This window comes from Zonotrichia leucophrys, chromosome 4, assembly GCF_028769735.1.
Source record: "Zonotrichia leucophrys gambelii isolate GWCS_2022_RI chromosome 4, RI_Zleu_2.0, whole genome shotgun sequence".
NCBI lineage: Eukaryota > Metazoa > Chordata > Aves > Passeriformes > Passerellidae > Zonotrichia > Zonotrichia leucophrys.
The window spans coordinates 69,658,481-69,677,321 of record NC_088173.1 but is presented as its reverse complement, the minus strand read 5'-3'; the positions used below and the strand labels follow the sequence as shown (position 1 = coordinate 69,677,321).

General features: G+C 45.4%; 1 protein-coding gene across 1 annotated transcript in view; it reads right to left on the bottom strand.

The window, feature by feature from the left end:
• PTPRA (protein tyrosine phosphatase receptor type A) overlaps positions 1 to 18,841 on the bottom strand; it is a 100,804-nt gene that overhangs the window by 56,856 nt on the left and 25,107 nt on the right. The window contains exon 2 of the mRNA XM_064712019.1: positions 11,478 to 11,549. Coding sequence (XP_064568089.1) covers positions 11,478 to 11,489 — 12 coding nt within the window. The 5' untranslated portion in view covers positions 11,490 to 11,549. The remainder of the gene's footprint in view (positions 1 to 11,477; positions 11,550 to 18,841) is intronic.

Sequence of the window (18,841 nt, the reverse complement as noted above, 5' to 3'; positions counted from 1 at the left end):
AATCACAGCCAATAAATCCAAGAGCAACAACAGCAGCCTCCCTCACACTGCTCTGTCCAGGGGTGGGGGGAAATGAAGGAGAGCTGTGGGTCTGACCAGCAGGCAGGTGCATGGCAGGAGAGCTTCACTCCCAATATTTTTGGGAACAGTTCAAGCCTATAAAGTGGAATATTCACCCACTCTGCTGTTTTGAAGCCCTAGAAAATAAAAAAAAGCCTTAGAAAGGCAATGACAGTTGCGGAATGAAAATGCCTGAAAAGGTTAAAAAGGAAAAAAAAAAAAAAGGACTGGGCTGTTGAATGAGGAAATGAGTAAGGGAGAGCAAGAGAAAATAAAACAGTACAGAAAAAGCCATCTAAATTCTCCTCCCCTTTCCTGGATACAAATACCAGCACAAGAAAACCGTAGGAAGCGAATCTGACTGCTTTGAAAATCACTGAGGTCAAAAGCCTGACAGAAGAAAGGAAAAAGGATTAAACAAAGGGATGATATAATCTATCCAGCTATAATTCAAACCTTGGAGGTATAAATAGCTCCACTACAGGCCTCTAGTCAACCACTAATTTACACTGCAATCAGGAGGGGGAGGCAGATCCCCATCCCCACAAGCAGATTAATCCTTAATTGCTCATTTTTGCATTTCTGACACCTTTCTTTGAAGTACCAAAGCTGGTACCATCTCACAAAATGCCTGGCAAGCCTGAAAATTGGAGAGATGAGCCTGGCTGCTGCTTGTTTGGGTCCCAGATGCTGCTGTGGGTCCTGAGTGCAGAGAAGAAAGGAGATGGCCCCAATCCATGGGGATAAGAGAGGATCAAAGCCAGCATTTCCCAGTTTGACACAAAGGGAAGCAGGACTCCAGTGATGGCTCTGCGTTCCACAATGTTTTCCCAAGGCTTTAATTGCAGATAAACATTCACTGGGATATTCAAATACTTGTGAGCACTTCAATCACTTCAGAGGCTCTGTAAATCCCTCTAGGAATATTGGGGAGGATGGGATGTGTGGTGTGAGAGCAGCAGGAGCAGCAGGATCAGCTGCTGGTGGCTCTCAGAGAGGGACACCCAACCCCTTCTCCTGTGTTGTGTCCTTGATTCATCTTGATCCACGCGAGGGAGGCAGGACAGGGATGGGAAAAGAACTCTGGGTGAGTTCCTTCAGTCCCTGACACATCCTCTATGCAACTGCATTGATTTTTAGGGGAGAAATTCCTTCATTCCCCACCACATTCCCAACTTCTGAAGTTTGCTTCAAGGGCAGAACCCTTCCTGTGTGTTCCACAAGGAATGGCTGCGTGCAGACACCCCCTTGCAAGTGTCCTGTGGGTTAATTAACGCCCCTGCCCCTGTTAATGACCCTCACTGCATCCCAGCCTATCTGAATTGAATGAAAATGCCATCCTGGAGCCAGGATCATGGAATGGGTTGGGTTGGGAGGGATCTTAAAGATCAAGTCCCACCCCCTGCCATGGGCAGGGACACCTTCCAGTGTCCCAGGGTGCTCCAAGCCCTGTCCAACCTGGCCTTGGGCACTTCCAGGGATCCAGGGGCAGCCCCAGCTGCTCCAGGGCCTCCCCACCCTCACAGGGAACAATTCCTAATTCCCAATATCCCATCCATCCCTGCCCTCTGGCAGTGGGAGCCATTCCCTGTGTCCTGCCCCTCCATCCTTTGCCCAAAGTCCCTCTCCAGCTCTCCTGGAGCCCCTTCAGGCACTGAACACTGAATTCCCCCTTCCCTGCTGCCCACAATGTGGGATCACCCAGGGCACATCCAGCCTTTCATCCACCAACATCCCCAAGACTTCCAGGGCTGCCATTTCCCAAATCCCTGCTATTTTCTGCTGATGAGACACAGCATCCCATATAAAAATTCCTATCCTCTAACACATCAGAATTTGTTTAACCAACAGCTTTCTCCCAACACCATCTCATCAGTCACCAGCCTCCGTGGTGCCCAACCTCTGCCACACAAAACTTAGAATTATTCCTTTTGGGAAGCATCCAGCTTGATCCCACTATCAGTGGTGGTTTTATTTATTTTTTATTTTTTTTGTCTCAGTGGGTTATTTCATTAGGATGTGCCCCTGGAGTCCTTATTCCAGGCTGAGTGTGCAGCTAGTGGGAAGAAAGACTTCTTGATGATGCATTTTCCTACCAAAATAGAAGCAGCATCTTTAAACACAAACAGATTTCAGCTTCCAGCACGACAGTCCCAGGGCAGGAGACTGAACCAGCTTTAACTACTGAAGTCACACAGGGAAGAATTTGTGAGAAAAAAGAAAAAAAAAAAAAGTGTGGTTTCTGCATTACAGCAGCCACGTGCTCCAGATGGATTCAATGCCATGTGGGCTGGTGAGAAAAAAAATAACTTTGCTCCTCCCCCGAAACAGAAGTTGGGACAATTCACATCAAAAGTGGATCAAGCACAAAGCAAAAGTCACCAAATGCTTCAAAAGCAGTGAATTGTACCAAATTCAGATGTTAAAGCATCACTGGGGAAAAAACAACAAACCCACAATGCTCTGTGGTATGAAACTCTGAAAATGTATGTTAAAAATTGTGTAACACAGAATTTTTCCATATTTTTGCTCCCAAGAATAAAGACTGGGATAAATCAACAGCTGAAAGGGCTGAATGTCATCTTGCTGTGAGCCTTTGTTCATAAAAATCAGAGTATGGATGAAATCATTCAAGCTGAAAGGAAGTGCAAATGTTTTAAAAGGTATTTTCCTTTGAAAAGCAAAAATCTGCCTCACGGTGAAGAGAAGGAGAAAATCAGTTCATGACATTTCTTTCCTTTTGTGACAGGGAAAATTGATTTAAATGATGATTGCTGCATAAGGAAATAAAGTCATTTCATTACCAGCAAGGCATGGAGCACTGAGGAAGAATTTGTTCCCCTGCTAAGGCTCAAAGCCCATGAGATGACAAAGCAGGGATGCCCAGAGCACAGTGAGGGGACCAAAGGCTGAGCATCCTGCTGATTGTCTGCATCCCATAATTGAACCAGCACTTCCAATTAAGCACCTCTTACAGATCCATCATGGACTTCAGCAAGCTGACAGCCCTCCCAAAAGCCCAGAAACAGCCACTTTAAAAACAATGAAAACCCCTGAACACCTGCCTGAGGGATGAACAAACTGGTGTCTAGCAGATATTATCTTTTTTTTTTTATTTTATTTAAGAGCAAATAAAATTGAAGTGGGGAGTGGATGTTTTAAAGCACTTAATGCAGAGCTGGGTTGCCAGCCAACATCTCACATCTAAACCATCTTCCTAAATGACCCATTTCAGGATTCAAAGCACATAAAAATAAAGAAATAGATATGAAATAGGTTTTGATCAAGCCTCTGGCTGCTTGGGAAAAGGACTTTTAACAGATTGGCCTCTGAAGCAAAACAGCAGCAAAGCTGATCTTCCACTGATCAACTGCCTCAAAACCAGTGCCAGACTGGGCTTCCCAATTTGTTTTTGTGCTCTGGACACCTGTGAGCACCCCTGGTGAAATATTTTGGGGTGGTTTCAATGCTGCTCACAGCACTTGAGGAGCAGAAGATTCATTTCCTGTGACCTGGCATTTGAGCAAACCAATCCCCATCCTGCCCAAGGTGGGTGTGAGCTCCAGGACAGACAAGCTGAGCCTCTGGGAGGAGGTGGAGCAGCACCTCAGTGTGGGGGTTCAGGTTTTCTTGTCCCCCAGCACCTGCAGGGGGTTCTTCTTTCCTTTGAAGATGTGGTGACCTGGCAGCAGCTGCAGCACTGATCCACTGCAGCTGGAGAGTTTCAGGTTGGTTTTTTGACAGTGAATGATGGCTGCAAGGGACACCTGCTCTGGCAGAATCCTCATCCTGTGTGTTCATCCCAAAACAGACTGGGAAGGGGAAAATCCAGCCAGCACCACCCTTCATGGGGATCCCCGGGTGTTTCAGCCATTCCTGGGGCTCCCTGCACCTCCCAGCTTGGGGCAGAGCTACAGCCCTTCCAAATAATTCCATTTTTGCTCAGATTTAGCTCTTTCCCTCCAGACCCTTCACATGGAAGCACTGAAGGGAAGAACTCCAGCCCTTCCAAATAATTCCATTTTTGCTCAGATTTAGCTCTTTCCCTCCAGACCCTTCACATGGAAGCATTGAAGGGCAGAACTCCAGCCCTTCCAAATAATTTCATTTTTGCTCAGATTTAGCTCTTTCCCTCCACACCCTTCACACTGTCCTTGGTCACCAGCTGTAACTTTGAGCTCATCTTTGGGATGAAGGCAGGGAGATGCTGAACATCCCAAACATTTCCACACACCTGAGTCTTCTCACATGGACTAAAACACCAACACAATGTGAATCCTGACCAACTCCTCTCCTGAAAAACCCAACTCAGCTGCCACATTTCTCCACCACCTTTCTGCTGCTTAATCCCTTCAGCCATTCCTCACTCCTGCAGAGCTCTCACCTCCCCACAAGTTTCCTCTGCAAGGAGGAACCTTAAATAACAAATGGGAACCTTAAATAACAAAACCCAGATGGATGCAGCTGCAGAGACCTCCCTGCTCAGTCCCACCTGTACCTCAGCAGCCCAGATGTCACTTTAGGTGCCATAACATCCACTCATTTTGGGGGAGAAACAGCAACATTTCATCCTCTAAACTAGTTTCCCTCAAATACAAATATTTTACTAAATCATGGTCTTGTTCACATGATCTTGTTGATTTAGCAAGCTGGTCTAGTGGAAGGTGTCCCTGCACATGGCAAGGGGTTGGATTAAATGGTTTTAAAGATCTCTTTATGGTTCTGTGATTCTATGACTTCTCCACCCCCTTGTACAAGACTGGAAGCACCCATACTAATATTTTGTGTTTGTTTGCTTTTTTGTTTGTTTGTTTGATTTTTTAAAATGAAATTAAGGACCAGGTCTAGTTGAATTTTGAACCCAAAAACTTCCTCTAGAGCAACAGCAGCTTGACCTTGTGCTTCCTCAGCAGCTCAGATGTCACTTTAGGTGCCATAACATCCACTCATTTTGGGGGAGAAACAGCAACATTTCATCCTCTAAACTAGTTTCCCTCAAATACAAAGATTTTACTAAATCATGGTCTTGTTCACATGATCTTGTTGATTTAGCAAGCTGGTCTAGTGGAAGGTGTCCCTGCACATGGCAAAGAATTGGATTAAATGGTTTTTAAGATCTTTTTCAACCCAGAACATTTTATGATTCTGTGGTTCTATGACTTCTCCACCCCCTTGTACAAGACTGGAAGCAGCCCATATGAATATTTTTTGTCTGCTTTCTTTTATTTTTTCAGATTTTTTTATTAAATGACCAGGTCTAGTTGAATTTTGGACTCACAAACTTCCTCTAGAGCAACAGCTCGACCTTGAGCTTCCTCAAAGCTCAGCCCAAGGTTAAGACCTGAGGTTGCCAAGAATGTGCTGAGTGAGGTGCAGCCAAGCTGGGCACCTTCCATGGGGGAAAAAGAGCCATGAAGAGGTAAAACACAACTTTATTGCAGCATAAACTCAATTTATATCTGAAATGTTTCACTTTAAAGAGCTTCTGCCCTCCCTCCAGCTCTGCAAAGAGGGAATTCTCACCAAGGCACACAAACCACATCAAATGGAAGCAGGACCTGGCCAAGCAGCTCAGACACAGCCCCCACCTCACAAATGCTCTCTGCAGCAGCAAAATTATAGATTACAGTATTTCCTTCCCCAAATATTGTACATTTTACACATTTCACCTGGTACACCACCCACTTCCTGCACTACAGCTTACACTGGGTAAGAGAGGACAGGAGAGGAAGGGAGAATATCTTAAATATAGATGGGCACCTAAAAAATGCATTAAAAATCAAGTTTGGACATTAAATTCCCTCAACCAAATAAAGCTGTCCTCCTCCTCCTCCTCCTCCTCCAGAGCACCCTTCCAGACCCCCAAGCCATTTTATAACTATAAAATTATAATTTTAATTTACCTCCTTGCCCAGCGAGCTCAGCCCTTGGCTCCACAGGTACCAACTGTGCCCTCTCTCACACAAATGCTGTTGTATTTTGACAAAGCTCAGAGAAACTGGTGGAGTTTGTAAGAAAAATTTCACATTTTGCGTCAGAGCTGGAGGATTTACGCATCAAAAGCTTGTCTGGCTTCTCCCCACCTGCAGCTTTTACCTGCTGCCAGGTATCACTTCCCATGACATGCACCCACCTGAGGCCACCACAGCTGAAGGATCCCTGCTGGAACCCTGGATGATGAGAATTTGACATTTTCTGTGTTGAAAGACCCTCAAGAAAACCCTGCATTTGACCTGAAGCCATAGAGAAAGCTTCCAAAATTAATTAATAACACTAACACTATTCAAACACTAGTTTGAATAGAAGTGTGTACTATCACAGAGTAGAAAACAGAGTTGAAAGTTTTAAAATATAATAATATATATAAAGCTAAAATACATGTTTTAAAGCAGTAATTAGTCCTTCTTCTTCATAAATTTAAGTAATATTTATAACTAAACAAAAAAGTCCACATTACAAGACATAAGTAATTATTAAGTTAAAAGTAAAAATAATTTGTGCCACTTCATTAAATAGTTTTTCCTTTAAAAAGATAAATATGAAACCATTTTATAACTTGTTAGTAAAATATTATAGAATTCGAAAGATGTAAGATTGTCATATAAATAAAAATGAATAAAAATCTGAATCCAAACACAAAATACCATCAATACATTTAATCCCAACCCTAACTTAAAAAAAGAAAAAAAACAGAAAAAAAAAGAAAAAAGTTAAAAAAAAGAAAAAAAAAAGAAAAAAATCAATGGATCCCAGCCCTGGGAAATACACAAAATAATTAATTTTTCCAGCCTGCCTTATCTCCCTGTGGACATCCACACACAAAAATCCCCAACCCAGATATGTGCCTGCCCTCAGAATGACTCTGTGTGAAAAGGGAACAGGTTCCTGACCAAGGGACAGTTCTGCACCACATCCATGTGTTCAACGCATCACAATCCACCCAACTGGAGCTGTGAGGGGTCCACATGTCCCTGGCCAAATTCCTGGGTAAATTTTCATTCTTTCTTCTTCATCATTGCATAATCCAGGGCAGATTTTTCCAGCAATGTTGAAGGAGATTTGCTGGTGCAGAGAGAGGAAAACACCGGTGACGGTGCCAGCCAGGGGATTTCCATGCTTTGCTCTTGGAAAGGCCTGATAAGATGGATGTATTTGTTTTAGATTTCTGCAAGGAACCTCAAGGATTTGGATTACAAAATCCTTAAATAATATCAGAGAGCTGAGTTCTGGAGAAGGAGGCAGGAGAAGTTAATGGTGTTAGCAGTGACCTGGCTGATCCCACTGCTGGGCAAACGTGTTCCTGAAACCTCCCTGTGGTGTTGGGGAAGGACAGGGCAATTCCAATTGGGTGCATCTCCAGAATTTCATGGATTTTGGTTTGTATCAGCTGGGACCAGATGTTCTCCTCTGGCCCCTCCACCTCTGGTACTGTGAAAAAATGTCACCAAAGCAGCTGCACTTGTGTTTTGCCCACAAACCCAAAACGTATCTGAGTGAGCTCCCTCTTCTTTTCTGTTGGAAGGGATCTTAAAGACAATTTAGTTCCACACTTTCCACTGAACCAGGTTGCTCCAAACCCCATCCAACCTTCAGCACTTTGATGGATGGTGCAGCCAATCTGCCAAAACTGAAGGATCTTTTTTATTGAAAATGTGAATCAGCTCAATCCTCCCACTGGAACAAATACAATCAAAGCAGGGATGTGTTTGGAGACAACAACATGAAAAAGATTTGCTCCTATAGGTGCAGGCCCACCAGTGTCAGCAGCAGCTGTGCTTAGCTGCAATTAACTAAATTAACATGGCTTGATCTCAGTGGAGACAAGTTGTTAAGGAAGCCCTCAAACTTAGCAAGCAAACACAGCTAAAAACCTAAACTGACTGCAGCTGCAAGCCTCCTGAAAGCTGAACCTGTGGTTGCTACACCCTGGCAACGTTTTTTATGAGACAACCACCCCTTTGGTGCAGTTTCCCATCTGTTCAGGCAACAGGTACATCAGTTGCTGGTTTCGGTTTTTCAGGACTGAATTTCAATAAAAATTGCAGTCTCAGAAGGATGTGAGAGCAGTTGATGTCTGTGCACTGATAGTTATGCCTAATTAACATAAAAATGAGGTTTTCCTAATCACCTGCAAGAGGAAACCTGCTTGCAGAACAAGCTACTGGGGAAAAAAAAAATAAATTACTCCTCAGGGAGGCAGTTGTCAGAAATAAGGAGGGTGGATGTGTTTATTTATACCCAGCAGCTCCAGGTAGGGGCTGCAGGTCCTGACACGCTGCCTGCAGTGGTTTTTGCAAGGAGTTTTCTCCTTCCTGTCCCCATTCCATGCTCAGCTCCAACCACCCAGTGCTGGAGGTGTGTGCTGGGAATGAGGGTTTGCAGTCCCTGCAAATCCCAGGGTGTTTTTTAGGCCAGGTCAGCTCACCTCAGCAGGATGATCAAATTTCATTGCAGAAGTTTGAAGCTTCACAGGAAAGAGGTGGGGAGAAGTGCCAGTGGGATTTAGGAGCACATTTCACTTGTGATTTATGGTCTCTGGGCAAACTCTGTGTTTCCAAAACGTGCTCCAAGGATCAGCAAGGTCCAAACTGTGACAGCAATCTTTACAGGGCTCAGAAGCACTGAAGCTGGTGGTGGCTTTGACCAAAATTGCAAATCCAAGTGGGGCAAAAACCACTTTGGCCAATCCAAGCAGAATCCACCAAAATGAAGCAGTGCAGGGCTGGGATGAGTCCTGACCCACCACTTCCAGTCATCTCATGAAATTTGGTCACAACTGCACGTTCCTGAGGAGAAGATGAAGCTGTGGCACTTTTTTGAGGAGCAATCCTTGAGGGAGAAGCTGTGGGACCGTGCTGGAGGGGAGCACCAGCAGCACCCTGGTGATAAATAAACTTTCAAGTTACTGAGAGAACAAACACCAGAGGAAGGAGCCAACCACAATTACTGACTTATCTCTCAGGAAAGACATTTCAGTTATTGTGGCTAGCACCGAAAACAACAGCTCGGGGAACCGGTGGAGGAAACCACACGTGTCGAGCTCTTCTGCAAATCCAGGACACCCCAGCGTGGCTCCCACCTCCCCAAAACCTGCTGGCAACACAGCTGGAGGAGGATATGGATGGTGCAGAGGTTGTGCATGGCTTTGGATGGGGTTTGTTGAAATAAGATCTGTGGTTTTAGCGCTCCCCCTCTCAAAACCACGGCACTGGTGTCAAGGGAGGGTCCCCTCCACACCCTGATGGTTTCTGCCCTTTTCAGCAGCTCTGGGAGTGCTTTGCACGCTCAGATACAGCTCCACACAATGCCACAGCTCCAGCACACTCAGCACCTTGCTCTGATTGCTTCTCTGGTGCTCTTCCCAACCCAGGACCTCACAAATTATGCTCCCATCGCTCACACCTGCCCCTGATGCTCTGGGAGCAGAAGCTCTCCCCAGTTTTCCCCATCAAAGTCAATTTTTCAGAAAATAAACATATTGCACAAAGTATTGCAGATGAACATCCACTCATGCCTGCCCCTGATGCTCTGGAGGCAGAAGCTCCCCCAGTTTCGCCATCAAAGTGAATTTTTCAGAAAATAAATACATTGCACAAAGTATTGTGGATGAACATCCCAATGTATTTGCCTTAACCTTTTCTACTCTCTACAAAAAGGAAGTAAGAGAATTGCAAGCAAATTTTTAATGCCATCAGATTTAGTCAAATTTAGTGAGGACACCAGATTTAGCATCAGTGTAGAATTCAGAATTACATAAAAAAACTTGATTTTGTATGTGAAACCTGAAGTCACCCAAAATTCCAGTAATTCTTTCCTTGCTTTTTCTATTCCTCTAAGACACCATAATTTTAAATATTGGATAATTGAGAGTCTGCAGCTTGAAGGTTTCTCCAAAACACCAGCTCTTTTTGGAGTTAGACTGATGTCACTGTAGCTCATTTGCTTAATTAGTGATTTACAGAAAGATCTCTTTAGGAGAAGGGGAAAACCTTTCAAATGAAAAGCTCCAAGTGCAGAATCACGACACCATCCCCAATGACTGTTTACTCCCATCTTGTACATAATTTTGGGCCGCACTACATCAATCAGCAGCTGTGACTGATGCCATTACACCTCCTAAATAAAAAGTGAACTCTGCAAGAGGCCAAGCACTGCTGAGTTTTTTCCCTAACAGGAGGATGTTGCTTTTATAAAATCACGCTGGGATAAAGTCAGCCCACAGAATAAACACACAAATCCCAACGCTGCTGCACAGCCCTGGAGGAGTTTTCCCCTTATTTCAGCACTTTGTTTTTATCACTGCAGCCTTCCTTCCCCCAAGCACTTGGATTTTGCTGATCACTGCACCCCAGCACACAAATCCTCCTCCAAAGGGGTGCTGGGGTACCATGGAGCACAGGGAGAGGGTTTGAACACATGTGCACGTTGCAAGGAACAATAATTCATGCAAATCCCTGCTCCAAGCAAATTCCACAGCAGTGCATCTTATCACAAGCCAAACAAAAAGCAGGAATAGGCTGGAGAACGGTAAACCCACGTTCAAAGAATTTGTTCTTGTTGCAGCTTGAATTTCCCCCTCTCCTTCCAACAGCTCTCTGCTGACACCAAAAACCAAGCAGCCATGAAGTGAAGCCACGAATCAGAAGTGAAAACCCAAATTGTGAGAGGAAGCAAAGCCTCTGCTCCAGTAGATATTTGGGGGTCTCTGTGCTGACCCTCTTTGCTTCAGGAAGGGGAGGCAGAGACCAGCAGTGACCATCTCAGCCTCCTGATGATGCACAACCACCATGGCAGAAACAACCCAGCAAGGCAAGAATTCAGGTGTAAAAGCAGCACAAAAACTACTCAGAAATCCATTCAGCTCTGCTCACATTTGTATTTCCTTCTCCAAGTTTGTACAACAGTTTGCTGCTTTTAAATCAGGGATTTTCCTCTGTTTCATCCATCAAGAACTGAGCACTCTCTTGCCACATTTGGAGATAGACCAGCTTTCCACAGACGCTCGAGATGATGAAAATAAACGAATAAAATATATCTTTAGTTCAAGTTTTCTTTTTTTTTTCCCTGAGATTGCAAGTTAGAACCTGAATTCCAACCCAACCACTGGGTTTCAGCAGAACAAAAAAATCCCTGTGCTGAGTGCTCTCAAATAAGAGTCATGTCCCTTCCAACTCTGCACCAACAGAGACCTTATTATCCTCTGGGGGAGGAAGTCAGATTTTTTCCACTTAGTTACATTCCCAGGTAGTTCTTAAATAAGATTTCCCTTCCATCTGTGTTTAAAGGGACGCTTTAGCACAAGTTACTGCTTGGCCATAGAGCCATGAACCCCAAAATAGTGATGGCCACTGGCCAGCACCATTTTATTGCAAGGACAGGACAAAAAAGATGCCGAAATTACCAGCACCTCTTCCTACCTTAATTATCATCAGTCAATCGTCCACCTGCACTTCATTAGGAGCCCATAAAGGTTCTTCCAGTGCTGCCCCCTGGAAACAAACAAACAAAAATGCTTTTAGAATCAAAGAAGACAAATACAGCAACATCTTAGGGAAACAGCATTTTTACTGCTGCCAGCAAGGCAATTCCACTCCATTTTACCAGATGCAAAATGCAATTTTTTATTATTGCTCAAGCTACAGACACACACAAAAAAAATGAAAATAACTTTTAAGTACAGAGAGCAAAACTGGGAGTTCCCAGGGTTAAAAGTGCTTTTGGGAAGAGGTGGCAGGAGGGAATTACAGGGCAGCAGCAGTTGCAGATGAAGGGACTCTGATATTCCCAGCTTGGGAATGCAGATGGATGCACTGCTGTTTGGGTAAAAGCAAATAAATATAGGAGAGTCCAAAGCTAGAGGGAATAGATAATTGCTGTTGTAGTGAGGGCTCTTCTGAGGGTGCATTCCCCCAGACAGAAATAGTTGGGGCATTGGGAAAAGCAGTTCTGTGTGTTCATTTCCTCCCTTTCCTTCCCAAGGGAAGGGGACACAAAGCCACATGGAGGTCACCAGGATTTCTGGTGGCCACATCCCCATGGCACAGCCACCAGCCCAAAGCTCTCTGGATCCAGACTCTGGCTGTAGGATCAGGTGTGATCCCATAAGGAACAGGCTGGAGACCTGCAGGGATGTTTGTGATGTCCCCACACTTGCACAAAGCACCTCCCTCCCCACCATTGCGTGGGTTTGGGTTCCTGGCTCCATCAGCACAGCCACACCACGGGCTCACAGCTCACCTGCCATGCCCACACTGCTCCTGGTTGGTCCCCACTTTTCCAGGACCAGCCAAATTGTCTCCAGTCCCTGCATCTCAGTTCCCCTTCCCAAAATGTTTTTTACCCACATCAGCTTTGAGGCAGCAGCAGCAGCAGGGCTCCTTGCAGGATTCTGCACAGCCAACCCCCCAACTAATCCCATCTTCTGGGCTGCTGCTCTAAAGCACAGAATTAGAGACCTGAGCACAGAATTAGAGACCTGAGGCACTTGTAGATTTCGAGTTGAATACATTTAAACCAAATTAATTTAATTTTTTTTTTCCTGTCGACATCTTTGCTGGCCAGCCTTGGGCAGGATGTGACCCAGCCATCTGCTCTGTCAGTGCCAGGAGCTGTGGAGCTCAGACATAATCCCTGGGTGATCTCCTCATTGTTTTCCATCCTGCTCAAGTGTTGACTCGAGCACTTGTTCAATTAGACAAGCCTCAGCACTGCAATCAGATGGGCTCACAGGGCTGATTTTCTGCCTCCACTGAGAAGAAAAAAAATCTGATTTAGTTCTATGTGAGTGTGATAGAACTGGGAGCTTCAAAGCAATGAGACCTGGAAATGATGTCTGCTCTGAAGCCTGCCAGAATGGCTGCTTAACCCGAGCAGACCACCAGCAATTCCAGTGTAAGAGAAGCTGTGACACAGAGCAGATTAAAGACATTGGATCTGCCAGGGAGGAGGAGAGCTGGGTGATTTTCCTGATACTTCTTTTTTAAGGGAGCTGGAGAACAGCTGAGGTATTTGCTTTCTCTTGGCTCTGGCTCTAAATGAGTGACCCCAGATGTGCCAGACTTGTTGGTATTCCCACATCCCACTTGCATTTTCTTCCTTATGATCCAGCACTTCCCAACACCTCCCAGAGCTGCTGTCCTGGGGCAGAGGGGTCTGAGGGCTACAAGAATTCAGTCCAGCCTTCAGCCTGTCCTCTCCTCCCTGTGAATTCCGCCATCCTTTGGTTAGCTCCGTGCATTTCAACAAAGCAGCAAATTTTATGGGACCCAGTCAGGAAGTTGGCATAAGCAAATGCGCTGTCAATATTTTCATGGCCAATTTATTCCTTCATTCATAAGGCTGACAGATTCCAAACACAGCTTTGGGTGGTGCTGAATGATGAAAGAGAATCACAGAATGATGGAATGGTTTGGGTCAGAAAGGACCTCTGGAGATGATCAAGTCCAGTGATCTTCTACCCCTACTCCAGGTTGCTCCAAACCTGCCCAACCTAGATTTGGGCATTTCCAGGGATGAGAAGTTCACAATCTCTCTGGGTAAATTTTCATGGCAAATTTATTCCTTCATTCACAAGACAGATTCCAAACACAGCTTTGGATGGTGCTGAATGAAAGACAATCACAGAATGATGGAATGGTTTGGGTTGGAAGTGACCTGTGGAGATGATCAAGTCGTGTCACTGCCATGGACAGGGAAACCTTCCACCACCCCAGGTTGCTCCAAACCTGTCCAACCTGGATTTGGACATTTCCAGGGATGGGAAGTTCACAATCTCTCTGGGTAAATTTTCATGGCAAATTTATTCCTTCAAGACAGATTCCAAACACAGCTTTGGGTGGTGCTGAATGATGAAAGAGAATCACAGAATTGTGGAATGGTTTGGGTTGGAAGTGACCTGTGGAGATGATCAAGTCCAGTGATCTTCTACCACTACTCCAGGTTGCTCCAAACCTGCCCAACCTGGCTTTGGGCATTTCCAGGGATGAGAATTCCACAATCTCTCTGGGTAACTTGTGCCACGGCTCATCACCCTCAAACCAAGGATTTCTTCCTCATATCCCATTTAAATTTATTCTCCTACAGCTTAAGTTCATTTCCCCATATCCCATCCCTCCATGCTCTTGTCCAAAGTCCCTCTCCAGCTCTGTTTTAGCCTCTCTAGGTGCTGGAAGGTCTCCCCAAAGCCTCCTCTTCTCCAAAACTCCCACCATCTGAGAGTTCAGAGGGAATCAGCAATGAAGCTGAGTTTTCCCAAAGCTCCTTGCACAAGACAAGGACAGCACCTCCTGCAAGAGGAGTGCACACAAAACCCAGCAAATGCAGAGGCACAAGGAACACAAGGGAGCTCGTAAATGCCAGTGGCACGTGTGTGAGCTGGCTGTGCCTTCAGAGGGCTGCAAAAAGGGAGCAGAGGCAGGAGCAGAGGGGAATTTGGGATGTGTGACTTGCAGTGAGTCACAGCCCTCACTCCTTGTGACAGGTACAGAGCGTGGTGAGGCCCTCGAGTATGAGAGCAGAAACATCTCATGTTGTACACACTCCCAGGAGTGTCTTACATCCACATCTGTTCTTAGAAATTACTCACTGGCCTCAGAAACCAGTTTCTGTGCAGAGAGGAAGTGTGACTGCCAAGGAGCAAGAGTGGCACAGAGCTGTGTCCCACGTTTGGCTCCTGCAGTCCCACACGTCCTTTCCACTCCTCTGCCTTTCCCTGACCCCACTGGGCCATGATGTGCCAGCAGTGAAATCCTCCTGCCAGATAATCCTCCCAAAAAGCTGCATCAGGAGGATCTGGTGCCATCAGAGTGTGGAAAGCCATCCCTGAAACCCACTGACCTTGGGAAAACCATAATAATTCATAATTATTATTTCTAAACCCTTTGAATGCATTTGGATGAAAGCAATTTAACCTGCTGTTACACCACACCAATGGCAAGGAAGACATGCCAGATATAGGAAGGAACTTTCATTCTCTACCACGAAAATTCAGTTTTCTAATCCTGGCAGCACTGGGAAACCCAACACTGACCTGACCCAGGTATTTCTGACAATCAAAAGTTGATTCAGAAAGAGATTCCAGTTATGAAAAAGACCATTGGACTCAGGGTCAAGTGTCTTCCAGGATGGTTACAACCATGGAATATCCTGAGCTCAAAAGGACCCATCAGAATCACTGAGTCCAACTCCTAACCCTGTGCAGAACACCCCAAGGATCCCACCCTGTGCCTGAGAGCTGCCCAAAAACTTCTCCAACTCAGAGAGCCTTGGTGCTGTGGCCAGCTTGTCCTGGTTTTGGCTAAGAGAGAGTTAATTTTTGGGATAGACTTCATTTTCTTCCCAGTAGCTGGTACAGAGTTTGAGATTTAGGATGGGAATATTGGTTAGCTCTGTGCATTTAAACAAAGAGGTAAATTTTATGGGACCCAGTCAGGAAGTTGGCATAAGCAAATGTGCTGTCAATATTTTCATGGTCAATTTATTCCTTCATTCATGAGGCTGAGAGATTCCAAGCACAGCTTTGGATGGTGCTAAGTGCAGGGAAATCACAGAATTTCACAGGTGATCGATACCATGACAGATTAATAGGAACAAGGTGATCTTTAAGATCACCAGTTTGTGATTCTATGAAAAAAAAAAATTCACCTATTTCTTTCATTAAAATGAGGAATACAAGGTTACAATCTGAGAGGGGTTTTTTGGAAGAACCCTGCTGAGAAAATGCTCTGGGAATTCAGATGACGACAGCAGTTTTGTTATTTGGGAATATTAATGGTATAAAATACAAAAATGGTTACAACACACAAAAATGCTCAAGATCAGGGGTTGGCAAAGGTGGCCTACAGCTCCAGAGTCCTTCATCCCCTATTAAAATAATGAAAATAACAGGAAGGCAGGTATTATTTGTTGGCTAGACAGCCCCAAATCCCACTGCCTGTTAATCCACCTGAAACCCAAGTGTATCAAGGCAAATTAAAGCTGCCTTTAATCCATGCAAATCTCAGCCCAGGAATCCTTTATTCTCTTACCTCCTGCCATGAGTTGAGCCCTGCCCTGCACCCCATTCATGCTGCCAGAGCAAAACAACACAAAGCTCCATATTTTAGTAATACAAAGAAGGAATTTTGGGATTTTTCACACATTTTGGGATTGGGAAGCTTTGTGCTTCACTGGCTGGGTGAGACCAAACCCTGTTCCACCTGTGCTTGGTTTAATCATATGTATCGACACACATAAATTAGGGCAATTTGTGCATAAATTAGGCAGCATCATTATGCTAATTGGGCTGCTGTGATTGTGCTGAGAGTGTTTGCAATCTGCCACAGTCCTGTGGGACGGCTCTGTGAGGGAGCTGCTGCCTCTGAAAAGGCTGGAGCTCCTCGGGGATCCTGCTGGGGCAGGCACAGCCCCACAGCAACCCAAAACAGGAGGAGAAGGGGTGAGGGCAGCTGGTGGGATCTGCTGCCTCTGGAATGCTGGTTTCTGTTCTCTGGGTCCTAAATATCACATCCTAAACTCCCCCTAAACTGATGTACAAAACAGGTGGGGTTATAGGTGGCTGCTGGAAAAACAACCCTCTGAGGTGAGTGTAAAGCAAATAAAGAGCAGGAGACCCAAATCTCTTGCACTTTGTATCAAATTTATGTGAAGAAAAACATAAAAACAGAGCCACTCCACTGTACCTCTTCCAATTCCACCTGAATTGCAACAGAGGTAGGAATGGTTGCTGGGATCAGGGAGGTATCATAAGAGTAACCTGGTGATCCCTGTCCTAAAAGAAAAAAAAACCCAAAATCCTAAATCTTTCCAATGGAATGAGCAAGGATAAGGGAGGAACAAATAAAACTGCAAAGTGACTGCTTTTCCTTCTGGAATTGTAGAATATCCAGAGCTGGGGAGGAACCAAAAGGATCATTGAGTCCTCCTGGCCCTGCACAGGACACCCCAAAACTCACAGCAGAGCCTTGGTTAAATCATTAAATCACCACACACAGGCAGCTCTACCTGGAGTAGGTAACTATGATGGGATTTTTATTAACACCTTCAGGGGCTTTTGCCAAAACTTGGATTTCTTTATCTATCCCACAGGTATCCTGCAGGGCTGTGGTTGTGTCCCTGTCCAGAGAATGGCTCTGCTGCTGCTGCTGCTCAGCTCCAGGGGCTGGTGCTGCACCACATCTCCCTCCTCCTTCTGAATACCAAGGGATGCTCCCAAACTCATCCAATTTTCCTTCTAAAACTGGTCACTAATTTACCAAATGGGACCATTATGCTGAAAAATCCTCCCTGTGGGAATTGAGGTCTCTCCCTGCAGAGGGAATTCAAGGTTGGTTTATTCTCCAGGATCCAGCCAGGAGTTTTTCCTCTGACAGACGTGCTGGCACTTTGCCTGGCTAAAAAACATACAGCAGAAGAGCAGCAAGCACTGAGCTACTGCTACTAGAAGTGTTAAAAATCAACTTGGAGCAAACCATCTGGTAACTCTCACTGCGCCACAGGTGAGAGCAAACACAATACGCTCTGTACAGCACCAAAAATCCATCACTGCTCAGAGAATAAGGCTGTGAAACACCAAACCAGCCCAGGGGAAACCTGGAAGAAGATGCCCAGAGAAGCTGAGGCTGCCCCATCTCTGGAAGTGTGCAAGGACAGGCTGGAGAGGTCTTGGAGCAGCCTGGGATAGTGGAAGGAGTCCCTGCCCATGGCAGGGGTGGAACTGGGTGATCTTCAATAAAAGTGGAAGGATGAAACACTAAAAAGCCAGAAGCACACAGGAACTGGGAGATGCTCCATAACCAGCTGGAGCAAGGAGCAGAACTGAGCTGCTTCAGCTGCAGGGACAAAGGAATTAGTGAGATACAAAGGGAAAAAATCTGGACTCAGCTTCCTTCTGCTCTTCTGCTGCTCCCCTTGAGCATGAGCAGCTGGGTGGTGGCTTTCCCCCCTCATCTTTAAGCAGAACCTTCTCTAAGTAGTTTAGCAGTGAAAGCAAACTCTTCTCTCCCTCTCTGTGATGGAATATGCATCCTGGCATGGGCCAACATCAGCATCCTAACACCCAGTAATTCCCAAGCCTCTCTGAACATCCTCCATCTTAGCAAAACAAGAGCTTTAAAACCTCTTCTCTGCACTCTTTGGTGATAATTAGTTTTAGTCTGTCACCAGCAGATCAGTTTAGGATTGCAACTAAGCCAAAGGGATATGAAAAGGTTTTGTGCAAAGCCTCTCCACACCAAATCAAGCTCAAAAAAGGGAAAGACAAAACACGAGCTGGCTGCACCAGCAGCTCCAACAGTTTCTGCTGCTCAGAAGGGAACACAGCAAGATTTAATAAACAAGCTCAATAAAGTTATTCTTCCCTGTTTTATTTCCCCTTAAAGCATCAGCCCAATTTGGTTTAGTTTCCATCACAAACAGCTCCTTTAATCGTTCCTGACGGGAGCACAACGCGGGGCCCAGGGCTCCCCCAGCCCTGCCAGCTCCAGCCCATGGAGCTGCTCTGCCTCACCACAGCAATTCCTGTAATTCAAGTCTGGCAAACAATTCCTAGGCTGAAAATGGGACAGCATCCAGTTGTTATCTCCTTTCTTGTAGAAAAAGAACTAAAAAAAAAAACAAAACCGAGCGTTATTTACTCTACCTGCCTGTTTGCCGTGCTGGCAGTGCCACCACACAGGTGTGACAGCAACAAATGCTGCAGCTCTCACAGTTTTGCTGTTGGTGTCTCTCCTTTCATCCCAGCAAACAGCCTGTCAGAGCTAAAGGAGCAGCTGAGAGAAGGAAA